Consider the following 26,193-nt stretch of genomic DNA (forward strand, 5'->3'; position numbering starts at 1 on the left):
GTAAATTAATGCAGATGTACTGACTCCTGTTTAATTGTGATTAGCTAATTTTGAACACAACCACATCCCCAATTATAAGAGAAAGATCACACTAATGCGACATTTTAGTCCATTTTTATTTCCCCTGTCATAATGATTTCAGTTTATTTCTTAATGGATTTACACACATAAACATTGAAGGTGTTAAAAGTCCTGAAGTTATTCTTTGTATTTTTTTTTTTTACATGACATTTAACCTGGCATTTTAGCAGGGGTTGGGTACACATTTTAAATCCACTGTATAGCTGACCAGGAAAAATGAGCAGTTGAAAGATTTTACAAATTAATTTTTTCAGCATGGGTTGCAGCCTATGACAGGTTTAGGAACAACATTAATCAATGCATAATTGTCTATGGAGATTAGATGACTGGATGCATCTGTTTGCTAATACTGTAGCTGAAATATCTCAACTCTACCTCAAAAGGGTGTTTACTTACCTTTGGCCATATATTGTGTTTTTTAAAGATAACGATAGGTTCTAGAACTTGAAAAAAACATTTAAAGAATATAATTTTAATTACGGAAGACAGAAATAAAACCAAACAAAAAAAGTAAAGATTGTTCTCTACTGTACATTTGATATGTGAGCTGAAGATAATGGATATGTACAGATTGAGATCAGAATTAACCCCAAAAATAGGCTATGATGCCAGTACTCACTCTGCTTCCAAGTCAGACAATGTGAGATATCTAAGTCTACCATTCTAAATCCCTTAGAGCATTTAAGTGGTGTCTTTTTCCATGTGATATCAATGATGGTTAACATGTTTCAGAACATGGAGAGATATCACCAGTAACAAGAACCATGTGAATATCATCCTCATCTCCAGACTTCTTTGATGAATAGGACTTGGTAGAAATCTACAGGCACAGCTGGTTTCTCACATAGATGGCTTTCCAAACTTACAAACTTTTTGATGATCAACAAGGTAAGCCTTCCGTGTATAACACTTTCCACACTGAGTACATGAAAACGGTTTCTCCCCCATGTGAGAGCGCTCATGTTGTACCAGGACAGATTTGTGTGAAAACCGCTTTTCACACATTGAACATGAAAATGGCTTCTCCCCCGTGTGAATACTCTGATGTTCAATTAGACTGGCTTTCCTTGTAAAACATTTCCCACATTCAAAGCAAGAAAATGGTTTTTCTCCTACGTGGCTTCTCTCATGCTGGACAACAGCTGTTTTGTGCGAGAACGGTTTTCCACACACAGAACATGAAAATCTTTTCACTCCCATATGGATCCTCTGATGTTCAACAAGGTTAGCCTTCCGAGAGAAACATTTCCCACACTCTGGACAAGAAAATGGCTTTTCTCCAGTATGAATTTTTTGATGTGTAACAAGGTTAAACTTCAACATGAAGCATTTTCCACAATCAGAACAAGAGAATGGCTTTTCCCCGGCATGAATTTTAAAATGTTTATCAAGTTTACACTTTTTCGCAAAACTTTTCCCACAGTCCAAACATGAAAATGGCTTCTCCCCTGTGTGAACTCTCTGATGTTTCACAAGGTTAGACCTTCTTGTAAAGCATTTCTCACACTCAGGACATGAAAAACACTTTTCTTCTGTATGAATGCTTTGATGATTAAAAAAATCTGATTTTTTTGAAAATCTTTCCCCACACTTAGTGCACAGAAACATTTTATTGTCTGTGTGGTAAGTTGTCACATGTCTAAAAAGTTCAGATTTTCTGGCAAACCATTTTTCACACTCTAAACATGAAAACGGCTTTTCTCCTGTGTGAATTTTTTGATGTTGAGCAAGAGTAGACTTCAGCCTAAAACATTTTCCACATTCAGAACATGAAAATGGCTTCTCCCCTGTGTGAATTCTCGTATGTTGAATGAAACCACTTTTTTGGGTAAAACATTTCCCACATACAGAGCATGGAAAAGGTTTCTCTCCTGTATGAATTCTCAGATGCCGAAGAAGATTTGCTCTATTTTTGAAGTACTTCCCACATTCGGAACAAGGGTAATATTTATCATCTCCGTGATCTGTACTTGAAACAATAAATGAACTATCCAGGGAATGTTCTTCAACATATGGATTAAAAAAATTGCTACTTGGCAGGATAGCGGATATATGAGGTGTAAAAAAATGTTGTCCTTCAAATTCTTGTGTAAAGTTGTTAACTATACTTTTACAATCTGGAGGTAAAACCAGATGTCCATCTGTGGCTTCTGTGGCGCTCAATAAAGCTGTTGAATGAAAAACAAAACAGCAATTAAATGTGTATGAATGGTACCTTAATTTAAAAAAAACAGAATCTAAAAGCCATTAAGTCAGAAGACCTATTGAAGTCCTGAAGCAAAACAATTCTGAACAATGCCAAAACAGTGAATATGACAATTTAAAACCACCAACAGGCATTTTTTTTTTTTTTTCAAACTATGGTCTACTAGATGCATAATTTGGATAAACTGAGGTCATGGAAGTTAATGTTAATATGGTAACAATGATCAATTGTCTGTTCTCATAATACTAGTCACTCACCTGGGCTGATACATACACTGTCTTCCTCTTCCTTATCTTCGTTAGTCACCATGTCATTCTCATCATCCTCAGTAACTTCAACTTTAATATGAATCAGCTCTTCATCCTGAACAAAAAAAAACAAAAACAAAAAACATATGTAAAGTTTGATTTATGCAAGTGATCTTGTAACCATTGAGGACACCATCAGCAGGTCACAGGATTTTTTTTTTTTTTTTTTTAATTGACACATTCCTAGAATCAGAACTTTAGCAGGTTTCCATCAACATTGCCATATAAGAGCTTGTTACTGCCAAAAAAGGTGTGTTTTTTAAAGATAGTCAGCCTGACAAAACCACTAACAGAGTTAAAAAGAGAATGGAAAAAGCAATTTGAACACATCTAAGTTGAGAATACAAGTTGCATGAAAGACACAAGTTAAAAGACGTTGACCACTACTTTATCCGACACACCTGCCAATCAGCTGTTCCCAATGTCTGCCACCGACTGGAACTTCTCAATTGTGAAGCTGCTCAGTCTTCTGAAAGTGGCCACGGCAGGGTAAGGAACATCCGCCTCCTACTGATGTGAATACGAGGCAGATGTGCAGTACCCTGCCGTGGCCACTATCAGAAGACAGAGCAGCTTCGTAATTGATAAGTTCTGGCCAGTGGCCGACGACACTGAGAACAGCTGATCGGCAAGGGTGTCGGACCCCAAACAAGACAACATTGATGACCTATCACATGGAACTGTGATGTTCATTTGCATATTACCTCCCTCGCACATCAGAGGAATAATTTTATTTTAGGCACGCCATATAGCCTGGAAGAACTAATTACAGTTAGGTCCATATATATTTGGACAGAGAAAACATTTTTCTAATTTTGGTTCTAGACATTACCACAATGAATTTTAAACAAAAGTAAATGGACAATTGACTCCAAGGCTATTTCATGGACAGGTGTGGGCAATCCCTTCGTTATCTCATTCTCAATTAAGCAGATAAAAGGCCTGGAGTTGATTTGAGGTGTGGTGCTTGCATTTGGAAGGTTTTGCTGTGAAGGAAACAGGCGGTCAAAGAAGCTCTCCATGCAGGTGTAACATGCCATCCTTAAGCTGCAAAAACAGAAAAAACCCATCCGAGAAATTGCTTCAACATTAGGAGTGGAAAAATCTACAGTTTGGTACATCCTGAGAAAGAAAGAAAGCACTGGTGAACTCATCAATGCAAAAAGACCTGGGCGCCCACGGAAGACAACAGTGGTGGATGATCGCAGAATAATCTCCATGATGAAGAGAAACCCCTTCACAACAGCCAACCAAGTGAACAACACTCTCAGAGGTAGGCGTATCAATATCCAAATCTACCATAAAGATAAAGTAAATACAGAGGGTTCACTGCAAGCCACTCATAAGCATCAAGAATCAAAAGGCTAGACTTGACTTTGCTAAAAAAAAAACATCTAAAAAAGCCAGCACAGTTCTGGAAGACCATTCTTTGGACAGATGAAACCAAGATCAACCTCTACCACAATGATGGAAAGAGAAAAGTATGGCGAAGGCGTGGTACAGCTCATGATCCAAAGCACACCACATCATCTGTAAAACACGGCGGAGGCAGTGTTATGGCTTGGGCATGCATGGCTGCCAGTGGCACTGGGTCACTAATGTTTATTGATGATGTGACACAGGACAGAAGCAGCCGAATGAATTCTGAGGTATTCAGAGCCATACGGTGTGCTCAGATCCAGCCAAATGCAGCCAAACTGATTGACCCAAAGCATAAAGCCATTGTCCATCTGTAGTATGAAATGACTACCAAAGCAACCCAGGAATTTATTAAAGCAAAGAAGTGGAATATTCTTGAATGGCCAAGTCAGTCACCTGATCTCAACCCAATTGAGCATGCATTTCACTTGTTAAAGACTAAACTTCAGACAGAAAGGCCCACAAACAAACAGCAACTGAAAACCACCGCAGTGAAGGCCTGGCAGAGCATCAAAAGGAGGAAACACAGCATCTGGTGATGTCCATGAGTTCAAGACTTCAGGCAGTCATTGCCAAAAAAGGGTTTTCAACCAAGTACTAGAAATGAACATTTTAACCCCTTTCTGCCATCCGACGTACTATCCCGTCCACGGTACCCGGGCCCGTATGACCGGGGACGGGATAGTACGTCGGCGCGATCAGCGGCGCCCACGTGGTGAGCGCCGCTGATCGCGGCCGGGTGTCAGCTGATTATCACAGCTGACACCCGGCACAATGTGTCAGGGGCGGTCACGGACCGCCCCCGACACGTTAACCCCTTGCACACCGCGATCAAACACGATCGCGGTGTACCGGGGGTTAAAGGGAAGCATCGGCAGGGAGGGGGCTCCCTCCGTGCTTCCCTGAGCCCCCCATGGCAGCGCAATGTGCAGCGCTGCTGCGGGGGACTCCTTTCCTCCAGGCCCCCGAATCCAAGATGGCGACGGGGGCCTTTGGAAGCTGGCTTCCTCAGTGCCTGCAAAGCGCAGGCATGAGGAAGTCTGCAGAACTGCCTGTGTCAGATCGCTGATCTGTCATAGTGATCTGTGATGTGACAGATCAGCGATCTGTCACAGGACAGTGATGTCCCACCTGGGACTATTTAATACAGTTAAAAAAAAAAAAAAATTTTTTTAAAAAATAAAAAAAAAAAAAAAAAAAATCGCCAAATAAATTAGAAAAAAAAAAAAAAAATATTCCCCCAATAAATCCATTTTTTGGAAATAAAAAAAAACAAAATAAAAGTACACATATTAGGTATCGCCGCGTCCGTAACGACCCGCCCTATAAAACTGTCCCATTAGTTAACCCCTTTAGCGAACCCCTTAAATAAAAATAAAAAACGAACCAAAAAATAATGATTTATTATCATACCGCCAAACAAAAAGTGTAATAACGCGCGATCAAAAAGACGCATATAAATATCCATGGTACCGCTGAAAACGTCATCTTATCCCGCAAAAAACGAGCCACCACACAGCATCATCAGCGAAAAAATAAAAAAGTTATAGCTCGCTGAATAAAGCGATGCAAAAATAATTATTTTTTATATAAAATAGTTTTCATTGCATAAAACCGACAAAAACATAAAAAACGACCTAAATGAGGTATCGCTGTAACCGTACTGACCCGAAGAATAAAACCGCTTTATCAATTTTACCGCACGCGGAACGGTGTAAACGCACCCCCCCCCAAAAGAAATTCATGAAACGCTGGTTTTTGTTCATTCTGCGTACCAAAAATCGGAATAAAAAGCGATCAAAAAATTTCACGTGCCCGAAAATGGTACCAATAAAAACGTCAACTCGTCCCGCAAAAAATAAGACCTCGCATGACTCGGTGGGTCAAAATACGGAAAAATTCTAGCTCTCAATATGTGGTGATGCAAAAACTATTTTTACAATAAAAAGCGTCTTTTAGCGTGCGACAGCTGCCAAACATAAAAACTGCCATAAATAGTAAATCAAACCCCCCGTTATCACCCCCTTAGTTAGGGAAAAATAATAAAATAAAAAAAATGTATTTATTTCCATTAGGGTTAGGGCTAGGGTTAGGGCTAGGGTTAGGGGCGTGTTGGGGTTCGGGTTGGAGTTAGAATTGGGGGTTTCCACTGTTTGGGCACATCAGGGGCTCTCCAAATGCAACATGGCGTCTGATCTCAATTCCAGCCAATTCTGAGTTGAAAAAGTCAAATGGTGCTCCTTCCTTTCCAAGCGCTGCTATGCGCCCAAACAGTGTTTTACCCCCACATGTAGGGTATCAGCCTACTCAGGACAAATTGCAAAACAATTTTTGGGGTCCAATTTCTCCTGTTACCCTTAGGAAAATAAAAAATTGGGGGCAAAAATATCATTTTTGTGGAAAAAAATGATTTTTTTATTTTCACGTCCGAGTGTTATAAACTTCTGTGAAGCACTTGGGGGTTCAAAGTGCTCACCACACATCTAGATAAGTTCTGTGGGGGGTCTAGTGTCCAAAATGGGGTCACTTGTGGGGAGTTTCAATAGTTTAGGTACATCAGGGGCTCTCCAAACGCACATGACACCCGCAGACCATTCCATCAAAGTCTGCATTCCAAAACATCACTGCTTCCCTTCCGAGCCCCGACGTGTGCCCATACAGTAGTTTTCTCCCACATATGGGGCGTCAGCGTACTCAGGACAAATTGGACAACAACTTTTGGGGTCCAATTTCTCCTGTTACCCTTAGGAAAATGAAAAAATTGGGGACTAAAAGATCATGTTTGTGGAAAAAATACGAATTTTTTATTTTCACGCCCGGGTGTTATAAACTTCTGTGAAACACTGGGGGGGGTCAAAGTGCTCACCACACATCTAGATAAGTTCCTTAGGGGGTCTAGTTTCCAAAATGGTGTCATTTGTGGGGGGTTTCCACTGTTTTGGTACATCAGGGGTTTTCCAAACGCGACATGGTGTCCGATCTCAATTCCAGCCAAAAACGTCAAATGGCGCCGCTTCCCTTCTGAGCTCTGCCATGCGCCCAAATAGTGGTTTACCCCCACATGTGGGGTATCAGCGTACTCAGGACAAATTGCACAATAACTTTTAGGGTCCTGTTACCCTTGGGAAAATAAAAATTGGGGTGAAAAGATCATTTTTGTGGAAAAAAATATGATTTTTTAATTGTACCGCTGTACGTTATAAACTTCTGTAAAGCCCTTGTGGGTTCAAAGTTCTCACTACATATCTAGATAAGTTCCTTGGGGGGTCTAGTTTCCAAAATGGGGTCACTTGTAGGGGGTTTCCACTGTTTAGGTACATCAGGGACTCTCCAAACGTGACATGGCGTCCAATCTGAATTCCAGCCAATTTTGCATTGAAAAAGTCAAACGGCGCTCCTTCCATTCTGAGCTCTGCCATGCGCCAAAACAGTCGTTCCCCCCCACATATCAGGTATCTGCGTACTCAAGACAAATTGCACAATAACTTTTGCAGTTCAATTTCTCCTGTTACCCTTGGTAAAATAAAAAAAATTGAACCTGAAGTATTTTTTTTATGAAAAAAAGTTAGATGTTCATTTTTTTTTTAAATATTCAAAAAAATTCCTGTGACGCACCTAAAGGGTTAATAAACTTCTTGAATGTGGTTTTGAGCACCTTAAGGGGTGCAGTTTTTAGAATGGTGTCACTTTTGGGTATTTTCTATCATATAGACCCCTCAAAGTGGCTTCAAATGTGATGTGGTCCTAAGAATAAAATGGTGTTGTAAAAATGAGAAATCGCTGGTCAACTTTTAACCCTTATAACTTCCTAACAAAAAAAAATTTTGGTTCCAAAATTGTGCTGATGTAAAGTAAACATGTGGGAAATGTTAGTTAAGTATTTTGTGTGCCATATCTCTGTGATTTAAGGGCATAAAAATTAAAAGTTGGAAAATTGCGAAATTTTCAAAATTTTCGCCAAATTTCCGTTTTTCTCACAAATAAACGCAAGTTATTTGAATGAAATTTTACCACTAACATGAAGTACAATATGTCACGAGAAAACAATGTCAGAATCACCGGGATCCATGGAAGCGTTCCAGAGTTATGACCTCATAAAGGTACAGTGGTCAGAATTGTAAAAATTGGCCCGGTCATGAACGTGCAAACCACCCTTGGGGGTGAAGGGGTTAATTTACAATTATTTAATCTGTCCAATTACTTTTGGTCCCTTTAAAAACAGGGTGGCACATGTTAAGGAGCTGAAACTCCTAAACCCTTCATCCAATTTTAATGTGGATACCCTCGATTGAAAGCTGAATGTCTGAACTTCAACTGCATCTGAACTGTTTTGTTTAAAATTCATTGTGGTATTGTCTAGAACCAAAATTAGAAAAATGTTGTCTGTCCAAATATATATGGACCTAACTAACAAAAAAGATTAAAAGACTATCTTTATCGCTTCATTGAGGGACGCAGGTAACCATGGGTGTATGCTGCTGTCACTAGTCAAAAAGTTAGCTCTTCCTCAGTAGTATATACTCTCCGACAGACACAAAGTTAGTCAGTTTAAGCTTAGGGTCTGTAGCAGGTAGACTTGGATCTGATCCCACCTCAGTGTTTTTTTCTAACAGGTCTCGTTTTTTCCCCATTAATCTTTTTCCCTTTTAGGTTCTTCAAGGGCAGAAGGGGGTAAATTTCACTCTGCCTTCCCACCTACGTGTGACCCAAGGAACAGTGCGGCATCCTCAACACTGTTCACTCTGATCTCACCAGGCAGGACCCCATCCCGTGCCACTGCTTAGTGTCTAGGGTGATTTATGGTGGCCGGTCCTTGCCTTATTCCCCATCACAGTCCCCTCCTCGGAGGTCCCAATCCCAGGTGACCTTACCCCCTTCTCATGGGGTCGACACTGTCTTCTGCACCGTTAAGGACCATGAAGGTGCAGGAAGGAGGACACTTTATCAATACCAGGAAGCCCCCCCCTTTTCTGAAGGCGGGCCCCTGATGCCATCCTCAAGCATGCAAGGAAGGAATCGGGACATACCCATCAGGTACTGTCCCCTCTTCCTTCACATAGTATTTAAGGTTGAAGGGAGACCAAGTCTATCTAGTTCAACCCATAGCCTAACATGTTGATCCAGAGGAAGGCAAAAAACCCATGTGGCAAGCACCAAGCTCCACATTGGGGAAAAAGATTCCTTCTCGACTCCACATATGGCAATCAGACTAGTTCCCTGGATCAGCGCCCTATCAAGGAATCGAATATATATACCCTGTAACATTATACTTTTCAAGAAAGGCATCCAGTCCCTTCTTAAATTTTAGTAGTGAATCACTCATTACAACATCATATGGCAGAGTTCCATAGTCTCACTGCTCTTACAGTAAAGAATCCAAGTCTGATTATGATTAAACCTTCTTTCCTCCAGACGTAGAGGATGTCCCCATCACAGGTCTAAGAGTAAAAAGATAATTTGAAAGGTCTTTGTACTGTCCCCGCATATATTTATACATTGTAATAAGATCACCCCTAAGCCTTCAATTTTCCAAACTAAATAACCCCAACTGTAAATAACCTGTCTTGGTATTGCAGACCCCCCAGTGCTCTAGTAACCTTGGTCGCTCTTCTCTGCACCCGCTCTAGTTCAGCTATATCTTTCTTATACATCGGAGACCAGAACTGTACACAGTATTCTAAGTGTGGTCGCACTAGTGACTTGTATAGAGATAAAATTATGTTCTCCTCATGAGCATCTATGCCTCTTAATGCATCCCATTATTTTTATTTGCCTTTGCAGCAGCTGCCTGACACTGGCCACAAAATGTGAGTTTGTCGTCCGTCCACCCATACACCCAGGTCTTTCAGTGACAGTTTTGCCCAGCGTTTTACAATCAAGCAGACAATTATACATCTTATTTCTTCTGCCCAAGTACATGATCTTAAATTTATTCCCAATAAAGCTCATTTGCCATTTATCAGCCCAAACTTCTAGATTACATACATTTTCCTGTAATATTAAATTGTCCTCCTCTGTATTGATTACCCTGCAGAGTTTAGCATCATCTGCAAATATTGAAATTCTACTCTGTATGCCCCTGTAAGACAGCGCTTACTGAATGTGTTGGGGGACACTAGCTTGGCAATGGGATGAAGGCACACAGTAACTGTTTTCTCACAAACAAGTCCATGCGGTTTTTTGCAATCAAAAACCATACCACAAACAGTCCATTACATACTTCACCGGAACATAACATTAAGTTTGCGGTCTCTAAACACACTGGACCATACTCAGTCTAGTTCCCGTGGGTGACCGCACAGTTCATTAAATGACCTTTGTCAGTGCACACAGTTCCCCCATACTCTGGGTTACCTTCCAGGAGCTCCTGCTCCACATGCTGACTTGTCAGTCCTAGGTCCCCGAGGAAGCTGCCGAACTGGGATCACCGTCCCGGACAGTGCCTTGCTCACCAGGCCACTTGACAGTCCAGATACTCAGCAGGACAGTAGCTTCCTCAATGCAGTAGCCGTCACAGGCTCTGCAGGTCCATGACCTCACCCCGTGCTTCCAGGAATCCGATATACACACACACAGGACCTTCCAACACAGAGACCATCAGGACCTTACACACTGACCATTCAAGTCCATACACTCAAGCCATGTGACCAGACCTGTCACATTATATAGCTGAAACCACCCCCATAGGTGAGCGGTGTATATGTGGTTAGTCACTCCCGCCCAGCTCTCAGACTAACCCTATAAGCCCCCCATTATAAACTAAGCAAAACTCATGGAACTACAAGTCCCAGCACAACAACATTATTTCGGGGTTACAGCGCAGAGGACCACTGCGACACAACGGCCATTTACAATAATGCCAGTCACTGCCTCACCATCATAATCACAGATACTGGAAACATACCGGAACAAATACGACATAAAATACATCTTCTGTATCAAGGATCCTCTCAAATATCATAGAAAACTCATAAGAACTACAGAGAGTTTTAAATATCCTAATAGTATGGATGCACTACAAAAGCACATCTAATATATAAAGCTCAGTGTGTGTGTGTGTGTGTGTGTGTGTGTGTGTGTGTGTGTGTGTGTGTGTGTGTCCGGGATTGGCATCTACGCCGTCATAGCTACAGCCACAAAATTTTGCACAGTCACATGTCTGGACCACGAGAGCATAATAGGCTATGTTGTGGGGCGAAATTTTAACCCTGCGTGTTCCAATTCACCAAACAATTTTGTCCCTATCTACATAATGGGGAAAAAGTGAAAGAAAAAGTGTTAGAGGCAAATTGACAGCTGCCAGATGTGAACAAGGGGGACTGAAAGAATGAGAGCGATGGCGCCAAAGAGTATATACCGTACAGTTGCTAAGGTGGGGCCCTGACATGGGATACTCACCACACAGGGATATGAACACACACACACACAAAATGCGCCACACACTACCACGTGCTTCAACACATATACCACCCTCAGCACACATTTCACCACACATACACCAACCTCGCCACATAAAAGTCGAAACACAAGAGTCGCCACGCTGTCCCAGAGCTGTTTAAAAGATGAAAAATGAGCTGTGATTGGTTGCTATCAGCAACAGTTTTCTTTGTAGACAGTTGTGGTAACTGAGGCCTATTATTCTTATCATTTCTATGGTGTTATCTATTAGATACACAGCTCAGCAGACAGTATCACACAGAATAGGATTAGATACACAGCTCAGCAGTCAGTATCACACAGGATTAGATACACGGCTCAGCAGTCAGTATCACACAGGATAGGATTAGATACACGGCTCAGCAGAAAATAGGTATTAGACCTACCGGTAATGATGTTTCCAGGAGTCCATCCTGAAAGCACCATGGAGGACGTCCTCCTCCTCCTTACAGGGACAGGAAAGCACACGAGAAGTTAAAAGGCCCCGTCCCACCCCCTTTCCCTCAGTGATTTAACGAGTACCACAGCGTGGATAATGCAATAACTTTTAATGATACCATCACATTACATCATATGACATAACATAATGTAACCTAACATAACGGGGGGAACTACCCATGCTGTCAGGATGGACTCCTGGGAACATCATTACCGGTAGGGTCTAATACCTATTTTCCAGGACGTCCCCCTGACAGCACCATGGAGAGTACCAAAGCACCTCCTCAGGGTGGGATCACTGCCTGGAGAACTGTTCTCCCAAATGCAGTATGTTGGCCTGAGAGCACATCAAGCTTGTAGTGTTTGCAAAATGTATTAAGGCTGGCCCAGGCTGCCGGTCTACAAATTTGTTCGACCGAGGAGCCTGCGCGCTCGGCCCAGGAGGCCGAAATTGCCCTGGTAGAATGGGCCCTTAAGGTATCTGGTGGGCTGGCGCCTTCTGACTGGTAGGCGTCTGAAATTACCGAGGTGATCCATCTTGCGATGGACGCCTTAGAAGCTTTTTCCCCTTTATTTTTACCCCCAAAGAGGATGAACAGGTTTGGGTTGATACGCCAGTCATTGGTGGCCTCTAGATAGCTTATAACTGCCTGTCTTACGTCTAGAGAGTGGAGACGCTGTTCTTTTTCATTGCGGGGATTGCTGCAGAAGGATGGTAACACTATCTCCTGATTTATATTCTGATAAGAGGCTACCTTGGGGATAAACGCCAGATCTAGTCTTAAGATTATATGATCTTCTCTGATCTGGAGATATGGATCTTTGTTTGACAGGGCCTGGATCTCCCCTATCCTTTTGGCCGTGGTAATGGCTACCAGGAAAGCTTTCTTCCGAGTGAGTTGAAATGGTCATCCTCTCACTAGGAATGTAGGGGTCCCTACATAGGGATCTGAGTACCAGGCCGAAGTCCCAAGGAGGGGTGAGCTGCCTAATTGTGGGGCGAAGACGCAGCGTGGCCCTTATAAATCTTACTACCCAAGGATGGGAGGCTAAAGGGTAGTCGAAGAAGGAGCTCAAGGCTGAAATCTGGACCTTTAACGTGCTAGGTTTAAGGCCCTTATTATACCCCAACTGCAGAAAGTCTAGGACACTAGGGAGGTCGGGGGAACCTGCCAGGAGGTCGGACCTGCCACCTTCCAGGCAGAATCTCTTCCATATCTTCCGGTAGATTGCGGATGTCACCGGTTTCCTGCTGGCCAGTAGAGTACATATGACCTGATCAGATAAGCCCTTTGCTCTGAAGATGTCCCTTTCAGGATCCATGCCGAGAGGTGGAGTCTTGCTGGATCTGGGTGGCGGATCGGGCCCTGGTGGATGATGTCTCCCTTCAGGGGTAGCTCGACTGGGTTTTCTACTGCCATGGCCCCTAGCAGGGGAAACCAACTTCTCCTTGGCCAGTATGGCACTATCATTATCACCCTCGTGCGGTCCTCGCGGATCTTCCTGAGTACCGCCGGTATAAGTGCTAGTGGTGGGAATGCGTACGAGAGGGGTTCCTTCCAGGCCTGGCTTAGGGCATCCACTCAGTCTGGGTGGTCCGTCGGGTTCAGGGAGTAGAATCTGGAGGCCTTTGTATTTTTTCCGGTTCGCGAATAGGTCTATACTGGGGGTCCCCCAACGCTGACACAGGTGATGAAAGATCTCTTCGTGCAGTTCCTATTCTGTCGGGCTGACCTGCTGTCTGCTTAGATAGTCTGCCACCACGTTCTGAGAACCCTCCAGGTGGATTGCCGTTACTGAGAGGACCACTTCCTCTGCCCAAGTGAATATTCTTTCTGCTAGTGCCTGGAGCGGTCGATGCCTCGGGCCTCCCTGGTGCTTCAGGAACGAGACTGCCGTTATGTTGTCGGACAATATTCGAACGTGTCGATTTCTCACTACTGACCGGTTCTGACGCAGCACTTCCCAGACCGCATAGAGTTCCCTGAAGTTGGAGGATCTGTCTCTGATGCTGACTGGCCATCTTCCCTTCTACATGGGCTCCCCCATCCCCACGTACTGGCGTCTGTGGCGATTACTACGTACGGTGAGGTTGTCCATAGCACGCCCACCTGTAAGTTTCTGGGCTGTATCCACCACCGTAGAGATCTTGTTATCGAATCTGGCAATGATATGAGCCTGTCGAGAGAAACCCGACGCCTGTCCCATTTTGCGAGGATTTCCATTTGCAGGGGCCTCGAATGGAACTGGGCCCATCTGACGCACGGAATGCAAGTAGTCATCAGGCCCAGGACCTCCATTGCCCCTCTTATGGAGGAGCGATGCTTCAGGAGGCTCTTGGCTCTGTCCTGGATGATCCACTGCTTTTTTCTGGTAGCAGGGATATTCTGCTTTTTGAATCTAGAAGGACTCCCAGGAAGATTTTCCCGCTTTCTGGCTTTAGGTCTGACTTCTGTTCGTTGATCAGCCAGCCAAGGTACTCCAATGTTCTGATTGTTCGGCTCCTGTCCAGAATGAGCCTTTCTGAACTTGCAACTAGGAGAAAGTCGTCTAGGTATGGTATTATAATGACCCCTGATTTCTCAGGTAGGCTACCACCTCCGCTACCAGCTTTGTGAATATTCGGGGGGCCGAAGCCAGCCCGAATGGAAGGCACTGGAACTGGAAGTGGCAGGTCCGGGACGGTAGACTGATTGCGAATCTTAGCAAGCTCTGAGATGAGGGATGGATGGGGACTTGATAGTACGCACTCTTCAGGTCGAGGGTACACATGTCTATGAGATGAATTGCCGACTGTATTGATTCCATCTGAAACCTCTTGTATATCACCCAGGCATTTAGAGGCTTTAAGTTTATAATAGTTCTGGTCTCACTGGATGGCTTTGCAATGGAGAACAGGGAGGAGTAGTGACCCCTTCCCCTTTCTGACTGTGGAACCGGCACTATGACCTCTGACCTGAACATGTTCTGTAGGTCCGCCCACATGGCAAAGTCTTCTGGGACTACGGTGGGGGCAATGTATCTGTCGGGGGGAGGGGAGCAACATTCTATGCTGTAACCTTCTGCAATGGTTCTGAGGACCCACTGGTTGTGAGTTACCTGGCCCCACCTTTCTGCAAAGTGTCACAGTCTTCCCCTGACACCTATGGCATCATTGCCTTCTAGACCTGGAGGTTGACACAAAAAGAAGGGCCTTGCTTCTCCCCCCTTGGCTCTGAACACTTCTATAGGAGCCCCTGTTGGATCTACCCTGGGTTCTAAAGTCAGACTGTCTTCTGAAAAAGGACCCCCTCCGAAAGGACTGGGGACACTTGGGTTTTTCTTCTGGAAACCCTTTATTTTTATCGGACACCTGCTCTAAGATGCTATCTAGAGCTGGTCCGAACACCCTTGAGCCTGAAAAGGGGATGGAGCAAAGCTTCGCCTTCGAAGCATTATCCCCCGACCAGGACTTCAGCCAAACCGCTCGCCGAGCTGCGTTGGAAATGGAGCTGTTCCTGGCTGCGAATCTTACTGATTCGGCTGACGTGTCTGAAAGAAACACGGTGGCTGATTTCATCAGGGGAAGAGAAGCTAGGATCTCGGACCTAGGGGTCTTGTTGGTTAAGTGTTCTTCCAACTGCCCCAACCAATAGGAACATGGACCTGGCCACCGAGGTGGCTGCTATGTTAACTCTAGTGAGGGCAGCCGCCGTTTCCCATGTTCTCTTTAATAGAACGTCCGCCTTCCGGTCCATCGGGTCCCGGAGACTTGATGAGTCCTTGAAGAGGGTGGCAGTCTTTTTGGCAACCTTCGCTACGGGAACATCGATCTTAGGAATTTCTTCCCACAATCGTGTTTCCTCTGGGTCAAAGGGTAGTCGGCTCTTAAAGTCCCGGGACAGCACGAGTCGACGTTCTGCCTCCTTTCACTCTTCAAGGACCATTGTCTTTATGTGCTCACTTACAGGGAACTCAGTCTGTCTCCGAGCGACCAGTCCCCCAAACATCAAGTCCTGTCGGGATTGCGGTTTAGGAAATTCCTCAATTTGCATGGTGTTTCTTACCGCCTGCACCAAGTCGTCCGTGTCCTCTAGCCTGAACAGGTATTTCCTGTCCTGGTCCTGCCTGTCAGTTGGGATCTCTCCCGCTTCCTCGGGATCTGAGTCCCGTAGGTCTGACCCCTCAGGCGAACTTGTTTCTGAGGCTAGCTCCATCTCCCACCTCGGCCGCTTCTGGCTTGGCCCCGAACTTGGGGATTGCTGCCGTGAGAGGCTGGATCTGGAGGCTTGTACTTCCTCCCGAATCAGGGATCGCATCTCGGCAAGGAGGGACGGCTGCTCATCTCTTACGACCCTTGAAGTGCAGGGTCCGCAGAGAGTTTTGATATGGGTGTCTGGCAGCTTTACTCTGCATACCGGCCATCTGACAGATTTAGATGTGGCTTTGGCCGGCTCTTTAGACTGTCGGAGGGGCTGGGGTTCCCTTCTCCTGTATGATACAGAACAGGGATAGTCGGGTCAGACGTCCTGGGCTGCGGGGAAGGCGGTGTGAGGGGTGGATTGCGCCAGGCGCACTTACCCCTCTGTCGGCTGGCGCCTCTGGGTCCATTACCACCAAGTCTGCCGCTAGCGTGCGGTGAGCTGATGGCGTGCGCTGAGCCACTGGCGCGCTGATTCAAAGTCGGCGCGTGACGTCACCCCCGCGCGTCCTCCCGCGATAGCCGATATCGCGCCGGCCACAACCGCTTCCTGCCCCGCTTCCTGCCCCGCTTCCTGCCACTGTCTGCGGGGACCCGGCTTCTAGCTGCCACTGCCGCACGGCCTGGGAACTAACGCCGGCATCGCCCACTGCCTGCAGGGACCCAGCTTCTAGCTGCGACTGCAGCGCGGCCTGGAGCCGAGCGGCTCCCTCCAGGAGCGACGTCCTGCTCCTGGCTTTTGGGCAGAGGGACTCCCCACCGGGAAGTGTTGGCCCTGGGCGTCTTGACAGGGGGAAGGATTGGACTGGCCGCCCTATCCCCCTGTGCCCTCCGGTAAGCTTCCTGATCTTCCTCTCGTATGTCCCTCCATGCAGGGACAGGAAAGACACTGAGGGAAAGGGGGTGGGACGGGGCCTTTTAACCTCTCGTGTGCTTTCCTGTCCCTGTAAGGAGGAGGACGTCCTCCATGGTGCTGTCAGGGGGACGTCCTGGAAAGTATCACACAGGAGAGGATACTTGGGTAATCGTTTAGTTAATTTGTGTTGCAGATCTGTAGTGTTGAATATATGATGTGAAATGTTTTTATGTGCAATATAATCATTATAATTTGTTATAACTAACCACAGTTGGTTACTATGCTCAGGCAACGCCGGGCTCATCAGCTAGTTCAATTATAAATTCAGCAAAGATAAATATGTAAAATAGGTCTATTGATACAAAATACTAAATTATGAACAATACATGTACTGTGCACTGGTTTGGGCATCAATATGGGCAAGAGGTCTTGATGTTATTGCTTATTATATACTGGTGGCAGCTTACTAGCTCCCATTGGTAGCTGTGGTTATTTTTATTATTTTGGCATAACGTCATTAACTTCAATAGTATTATCTGCTAGTTATTGTACTATTATTCCCCGCCCTTGTGATTTATGGTCAAATCTCTGTATACATTTAGACAATATGCACTATATTAAGGGAATGAATTTATGTATGCTTGGGTGACTTCTCCATAGCCTCACATTGTATGCCCTCCTCTGCTTACATGGTTAAATTGCTGCCCGTCTGCTCTGTTCCATATGAATTGTTTATTCAGTATGAATTTATGTTTTGTACATGTATTGTTCATAATTTTGTATCACTAAAGACATGTTTTACATATTTATCTTTGTTGAATTTATAATTGAATGTGCTTTTGTGGCTCATCCATACTATTAGGATATTTAAAACTCTCTGTAGTTCTTATGAGTTTTCTATAATCAAAGATACGCCTGCGACTGCCATGCAGTCATATGGCCTCAATATGCCTCCGTGCGTATTCTGAGGAGCACATACAGCGTCCCCTAACTGTAACAGGGGTCACTGCCTCACAACCTCTACAAGGTCATTAATAAATTTGTGTTAAAGAAGCGGGCCCAATACTGACCCATTTGGTACCCCACTGTTAACCGTGATGTTAACCGTGACCCAGTCTGAGTGCGCTCCATTAATAACCACCCTTTGTTTCCTATCCCTGAGCCAGCTCTTAACCCACTTACACATTTTCCCCTATCCCCATTGTTCTCATTTTATGTATCAACCTTTTGTGTGGCACCGTATCAAAAGCTTTTGAAAAGTCCATGTACACCACGTCCACTGCATTTCCTTGGTCCAGTCCGGAACTTACCTCTTCATAAAAGCTTATCAAATTAATCTGACAGGAACGGTCCCTTGTAAACCCATGTTGATATTGGGTCATGAGGTTATTATTATTACTCCAGTATAGTATCTCTTAGAAAACCCCCCAGGATTTTACCCACAGTAGGTTAAGCTTACTGGCCGATTTCCAAGTTCAGTTTTTGTCCACTTTTTGAATATTGGCACCACATTTGCTATACGCCAGTCCTGTAGTACAGACCCTGCTATTATGGAATCTTTAAAGATTAAAAATAATGGTCTATCAATGACTAATGAATTCCTGCAGAACTCGGGGGTGTATCCCATCCGGGCCCAGGGATTTGTCAACTTTAGTGATTTTTAGATGCCTCCATACTTCCTGCTGGGTTAAGCAGGTGACATTTAATGGAGAATTTTTGTTATCACTAATCATGTTATCCATCATGGGATTTTCTTGTGTAAATCCTGTTGAAAAAAAAATAAATAAATAATAATTTAGCACATTGGCTTTTTCCTCATCCACCATTTCACCCAGACTATTTTTAAGGAGGCCAACACTAAAAAAATGATAGTGACCTGGGCACAAATAGAAAGTGTCTTCCCCCTCCTATAAAATGAATACCTTCCCACCCAGTCCCTAGTTTAAATACTCCTCCAGCCTTCTAGCCATTTTCTCCCCCAGCACAGCTGCACCCTCCCCATTGAGGTGCAGCCCGTCCCTAGCGTAGAACCTGTAGCCAACTGAGAAGTCGGCCCAGTTCTCCAAGAACCCTCCTCCCTCCACCAATTCCTGAGCCACTTATTTATCTCCCTAATCTCCCATTGCCTCCCTGGCCTGGCACATGCAGTATATCAGAGAATACCACCTTGGAGGCCCTTGCTTTAAGCTTGCGGCCTAATTCCCTGAAATCATCTTTAATCCCTTTCTGCCACTGGACGTACTATTCCGTCCATGTGACCTGGGACTTAATTCCCATGGACGGAATAGTACGTCAAATGCGATCAGCCGAGCTCATGGGGGAGTGTGGCTGATCGCGGCCAGGTGTCAGCAGATTATCACAGCTGACACCCGGCACTAAGTGCCAGGAGTGGTCACGGACCGCTCCCGGCACATTAACTCCCAGCACACTACGATCAAACATGATCACAGCGTTCTGGGATCAGGTAGAGGGGCTGTCAGCTGTGACATCTCCTCTGCCTTTGGATCGGAGACCCCGCGGCATGACGCAGGGTCCCGATCGCTACCATGGAGACCCGATGTCGTCACGAAGACATCCGGGTCTCCAATGCTGAGAAACTTCCTGTCATGCGCAGTGATGACCAGGAAGTCTCTCAGGTCAGTGCATAGAAGCTGCAGCTCTGACAGCTTCTGTAGCATGCACATCTGCATTGTATAGAAGCGATCAACCTGCACAAAATGAGTTTCCCCATAGTGGGACACAGTGTAAAAGATGGAATTAAATAAAAAACTTTAAATACTTATAAAAAAAACTCAAATAAAAAATATTTAATAAATAAATATTTAAATAAAAAAAAAAATCTACACTATATAATTACATATACATAGTATTCCCGCGTCCGTAATGACCCACCTTATAAAACTATCCCACTAGTGTTAACCCTTTTAGTGAACACCATACAAAAAATAAAAAACAAACAAAACAATGCTTTATCATACCGCCGAACAAAAAGTGGAATAACACGCAATCAAAAAGATGGATATAAACGTGGTACCGCTGAAAACGTCATTTTGTCCCGCAAAAAACAAGCCCCCATACAGCATCATCAGCGAAATAAAAAAGTTATAGCTCTCAAAATAAAGCGATGCAAAAAATAATGTTTTATATATAAAAATAGTTTATCTAAAAGCGCCAAAACAAAAATTATATAAATGAGGTTTCGCTGTAATCATACTGACCCGAAGAATAAAATTGCTTTATCAATTTTACCGCATGTGGAACGGTATAAACGCCCCCCTCCCCCCAAAAAAAGAAATTCATGAAATGCTGTTTTTTGTTCATTCTGCCTCACAAAATACGGAATAAAAAGCGATCAAAAAAGGTCATGTGCCCGAAAATGGTACCAATAAAAACGTCAACTCGTCTCGCAAAAAACAAGACCTCACATGACTCTGGGTCAAAAAAAGGAAAAATTATAGCTCTCAAAATGTGGTGATGCAAAAACTATTTTTTGCAATAAAAAGCGTCTTAGTTTGTGACAGCTGCCAAACATAAAAACCCACCATAAATAGTAAATAAAACCCCACTTTATCACCCCCTTAGGGAAAAATACCGTATATACTCGAATATAAGCCAAGATTTTCAGCCCATTTTTTAAGGCTGAAAGTCCCCCCTCTCGGCTTATACGGGAGTTATATTCCGGGGGTCGGCAGGGGAGCGGAGGTGTCAGAAACCATACTCACCCCCTCCTGGCACATCTCTGCAGCCCCTGCTTCTCCGTAGGTCTCCTGCGCCCGTGTTCAGGGTTACGTGGTACCGCACTATGCGCATATTCATGACTTTAATGAGCGGTACCACGTGACCGCTGAACGCAGGAAGACGACGACCGAGGGAGAAGCAGATGCTGCAGAGAAGACCGTGCGCCAGAAGGGGGCGAGTATGACGGGGGCAGAGAAATATTCACCTGTCTCCGTTTCATCGCTCTGCACCGCTCCGTTTCCCCAGTCCTCTGGCTGTGACGTTCTGTAGAGGGCGCGATGACGTAGTCAGTGCGCTCCCTCTGCTGAACGTCACTGCAGAGACCCGGGAGATACAGCAGCGCTCAGCGATGGATCGGAGACCGGTAAATATGGGCGGTGCCGGGGGCCTGAGCAAGCGGCGACACCGGCACGTGGCGACACCGGCACCTGGCCCCCTGCAATGAGAGGTGGTGAGTATGTCTTTAATTGCAGCAGCAGCAATAATATATGGGGTGTATTCATGGAGCATCTTCTTGGGCCAGCATATGGGGGGTATTTATGGAGCATCTTCTTGGGCCACCATTAACCCTTGTGCAGCATTTTATGGGGGGGTATTTATCTATGGAGCATCTTCTTGGACCATCATTAACCCTTGTGCAGCACCACCCTTGGCTTATACATGAATCAATAAGTTTTCCATTTTTTTGTGGCAAAATTAGGTGGGGGGGGGGGGGGTCAGCTTATACACGAGTATATGCGGTAATAAAATTAAAAAAAAAAAAAAAAATCTTATTTCCATTTTCCCATTAGGGTTAGGTTTGTGGTTAGGGGTGTGTTGGGATAACAGGAGGAGTTAGAATTAGGGGGTTTCCACTGTTTGGGCACATCAGGTGCTCTCCAAACGCGACATGGCATCTGATCTCAATTCCAGCCAATTTTGAATTGAAAAGTCAAATGACACTCCTTCCCTTCAGAGCTCTGCCATACGCTCAAACTGTGGTTTATCCCGACATATAGGATATCAGAATACTCAGGATAAATTTCACAACAACTTTTAAGGTCCAATTTCTCTTGTTACCTTTGGTAAAATAAAACAAATTGGATCTGAAGTACATTTTTTGTGAATATAAGTTAAATGTTCATTTTTTTTTTTAAATTCCTGTGAAGCACCTGAAGGGTTAATAAACTTCTTGAATATGGTTTTGAGCACCTTGAGGGGTGCAGTTTTTAGAATGGTATCACTTTTGGGTGTTTGCTATCATATAGACCCCTCAAAGTGACTTGTGATCCCAAAAAAAAAAAAAAAAAAAAAAAAGTGTAAAGCTGAGAAATCACTGTTCAACTTTTAACCCTTAACTTCCTAACAAAAAAAATTGGTTACAAAATTGTGCTAATGTAAAGTAGACACGTGGAAGATGATGTTAACTATTTTGTGTGGCATATTTCTCTGTTTTAAAGGGCATGAAAATTCAAAGTTGGAAAATTGTTGCGAAATTTTCTACATTTTCTCCAAATGGCCGTTTTGTTTTTTTTCACAAATATATGCAAGTCATATCAAAGAAATTTTAGCACTATCATGAAGTACAATATGTCATGAGAAAACAGTGTCAGAATCACCAGGATCTATGGAAGCACTGGCCTGATCATTAACATGCAAACCACCCTTGCGGTAATGGGGTTAAGGACCTTCCACCTACCTCTAACTTTGTCATTTGTGCCAATGTGCACCATGACCACTGGGTCCTCACCAGCCCCTTCAAATAATCTGTCAACCCAATCAGCGATGTGTCGGACTCGAGCGCCAGGTAGGCAACGCACTGTTCTACGATCCCTGTCTTTGTGACAGATTGACCTCTTACCCTATTGAGTCCCCCACTAGCAGCACCTGTCTGGCCTGCCCTGCTCTCCTATTTCGACTTGCTGCAGCAGTGCTACCCCTGTACTAACACCCCCCTCATCTGCCAACTTAGCAAATTTATTGGGGCGTGCCAGATCAAGACTAGCCTCCCCGGCACTCTTCCCTCTACCCCACCTTCTGTCATCCAGCTAGCTTCCTCACTGTCCTGCAGTTCCTCACTACCATCCTTCACCACATCTATCCCAGATGAGCAGCAGACTCTTCTCCATAGACCTCAGCTGCACATATACAGGGGTTGGACAAAATAATGGAAACACCTGGAAACATCAACAAAAGTTAGTTTAATATGGTGAAGGTCCACCTTTTGCGGCGATTACAGCCTCAATTCTCCGAGGTACGGATTCATACAAGGTGTGAATTGTTTCCAAAAGGAATTGTAGCCCATTCTTCAGTTAAAACACCCTCCAGTTCTTTGAGTGACGATGGAGGCGGAAATCTACGTCTAACTTGAATTTCTAAAATCGACCATAAATGCTCAATAATGTGGAGATCTGGAGATTGTGGGGGCCAGATGAGATACTCAACTTCTTTACAATGTTCCTCGTGCCATGCTTTAACGATTCTAGCTGTATGAATTGGTGCATTATCATCCTGAAAGATGGCGTTCCCCTCCGGGAACAGTGCTTGAACTATAGGATGCACTTGGTCGCCCAAAAAGCCTAAATAATCGCGGCTGTTAATTCTTCCATGAAAGGATATCATTGGCCCGGCGGATCTCCACGAAATAGCACCAGAGATCATCACAAAACCTCCGTCATGTTTTACGATTGGGAGAAGGCAGTCTGGATGGAATGCTTCTTTCGGCGGTCTCCAAACGTACACTCGGCCGGAGGTCGGAAATAGGGTAAACGATGATTCGTCTGAGAATATCACGTTTCCACTGCTCGAGGGACCTATTCTGGAGGTTTCTACACCACTCTAAACGCTTGGAAACATTTGTCATTGAGAGCAGTGGTTTTCGAAATGCAGCCCTTCCGTGGAATCCCAGATTTGTGCAGCTTCTGACAAACAGTTTTCGTGGAAACTGGGTTCTGTAGGTGTTCATTGAGCTCAGCAGTGATTTTCAGAGCCGTGGTCTTGCGATCCTCTCACAATTCGCTTTAGAGTCTGACGGTCTCTCTCAGTCAACCTTGACTTTCGGCTGGACCTGTGCTTTGCTGCGGACGTTTTTCCTTCTCTTTCAAACGCAGTCATTACTTTGGAGACAGTACCTCTTGACACAAGCATTCGGGCACGTTCTGTTACACTAGCGCCTGCTATACGAGCACCAACAATTTGGCCTCTTTGAAAATCTGAGAGGTCTGCCATTGGTATCAGGTTCTCATCAATGTTCTTACAATTGTGCAAAACAGTTAATTTACATACACATCACAAATCATCAACTACAAAACATTACCATATGTCACGGTTTGCATGTTTATAACATGTTCGAAAATTATGATGCCAAAACGTAAGGTGTTTCCATTATTTTGTCCAACCCCTGTAGATCCAGTACTTTGGCTTCCAAATGCACAACATGCTCACATCTCGCACAGCAGTATGCACCCTCGACCAGCTGTTCAAGGATTGTATACATGTGGCAAGACGTACACTGGATGGCATTGGCAATAGTGGAGCACATTTCCTAATGGGGATTGCACCAGAGATAAAAAAGATACCGTATATACTCGTGTATAAGCCGACCAGTGTAGAAGCCGACCCCCCTAAATTTGCCATAAAAAAACCACTGGGAAAACTTATTGACTCGCGTATAAGCCTAGGGTGGAAAATGCAGCAGCTACTGGTAAATTTCAAAAATATAAATAGATACCAATAAAAGTAAAATTGAGACATCAGTAGGTTAAATATTTTTGAATATTGAATCAGGAGCCCCATATATTGCTCCATACAGTCCAAGATGGCCCCATAAGATGCTCCATACAAAATACACCCCATATAATGCCCCATAAAGGTTATGGCCTCAAAATATTCCATAGATTATGCTCCCATAAAATGCTCCATAGATTATAGCCCATATGCTGCCCCATAAGATGCTCCATAGATTATGCCCCCATATGCTGCTCCATAGAGTATGCCCCATATATTGCTGCTCCATAATTATGGCGCCATATATTGCTGCTGCTGCAAATAAAAAAAATAAAATGACATACTCACCTCTTGTCACTGGGGGCCCGATGCCGGTGTCCTGAGCAGGCGGTGACAGGTTCTGATGTCACCGCTGGCTCAGGACCCCGGGACTGGCTATATTTACGGATTTTCCCCCCCTCCATGGCTGCGCGTCGCTCTGTCCTCTCCTCCGCGTCCTGTCAGTGACGTCCAGGCGCGCACTAACTACGCCACCGCGCCCTCTGACCTGAATATCATAGACAGAGGACGCAGAGAGGACAGAGCAGCGCACAGCGATGGACCCGGGACAGGTGAATATAGCTTATACTTGCCCCGCTTCTCCCGGTCTCAGGCTCCTTCGTGGATGCGCATATTCATGATTTTAATGAGCGGTACCATGTGACCGCTGAAGGAAGGAGCGTGAGACCGGGAGAAGCAGGGGGCTGCAGAGACCGTGCCAGGAGAGGGTAAGTATGACATGACAGCCCCACCCCCCCTTCCCCACCGACCCCCTAGTATATGACTCGCGTATGAGCCAAGAGGGGGACTTTCAGCCCAAAATAATGGGCTGAAAATCTCGGCTTATAAGCGAGCATATACGGTAAGCAAAAAGAAATATGAAGTATTAATAAAATACAAACAGCAATTCAGTAACTTGTTAACTCCCCGAATTCAAAGTCACTGAATCACAAGTCACACCACCGTTTGCACTTGAGCTCCCGGTCACACTTGCAAAGGTAGAAGATTTAAACAGATCCCTCCCCTCCCCCCCCCCCCCCCCCTTCAGCTCAATGCACTTCCAAAGGACATGCGGCGGGAGTGCATAGGAGATGCGCTGAGCGGCGCCATTTTCAATTATTCCTTCCCCAGCTGCCCTTGTAATCATGCCCTTTCTGCCCACCCTCCCTCTCATCATTGCTTCAGCAACCTCGGAGTGCTTTTGTCAAACGCCCCAGTCACAGCGTGTGTTTCGTCACACAGCCAGCCGTCCAATTATCAGCGTGGCTCGGTCACGCCCCTTCCCTCTTCCTCCTATCGTTGGTGCAGGCTCATCGCTGTGATCGCAGCATGGCCTGCCCGCCCCTTCCTCCTCCACACTTTGCTCTGTCATTACGTCAGTGTCATGATCCATGCTGGATCACGACTGATAAAAAGCACAGGTAACTTTTTTTTTCTTAAGCTGTGCTTAAGTTTGGGTTTTTGCCCCCGGTGGCCGTTAAGATTATTACACAGTGGTGCCTTTTGTTCTAAGTTTGCACCCGGTGGTGGTGAACGTCATTGCACTCTGGTTTCTTTAGTTAAAGTGCACATGTGTTGTGAGTTCATTTTCCCCTCTGTCACTGAGGCCTGGTGAACTCCCTATTCTAGTGAAGGAAGGTAGTGAGCCTGATTATCAGGCACCTGGGACTAATGAAGACGATTGGCTGAGTGGAGTCACTGACTGGATTTTAGGCAGCCTACGCCCTTTCTGCCCTGCGGGTGATTTCTCTGTGGACTCTTGGACACCAGTCTGATTCCTGCTCTC

The 26,193-nt window shown here is 44.8% G+C and overlaps 1 protein-coding gene across 1 annotated transcript in view; it reads right to left on the bottom strand.

Annotated features, from left to right (window-relative positions):
* Positions 1–98: 98 nt before the first annotated feature.
* LOC141100175 (uncharacterized) overlaps positions 99–26,193 on the bottom strand; it is a 51,667-nt gene continuing 25,572 nt past the window's right edge. The window contains exons 6-7 of the mRNA XM_073588464.1: positions 2,545–2,650; positions 99–2,249 (exon numbers count right to left, since the gene is read on the bottom strand). Of these exons, the coding sequence (XP_073444565.1) occupies positions 922–2,249; positions 2,545–2,650 (1,434 nt within the window). The 3' untranslated portion in view covers positions 99–921. The remainder of the gene's footprint in view (positions 2,250–2,544; positions 2,651–26,193) is intronic.

This window comes from Dendrobates tinctorius, unplaced genomic scaffold (assembly GCF_039654945.1).
Source record: "Dendrobates tinctorius isolate UK_male_01 unplaced genomic scaffold, ASM3965494v1 ptg000103l, whole genome shotgun sequence".
NCBI lineage: Eukaryota > Metazoa > Chordata > Amphibia > Anura > Dendrobatidae > Dendrobates > Dendrobates tinctorius.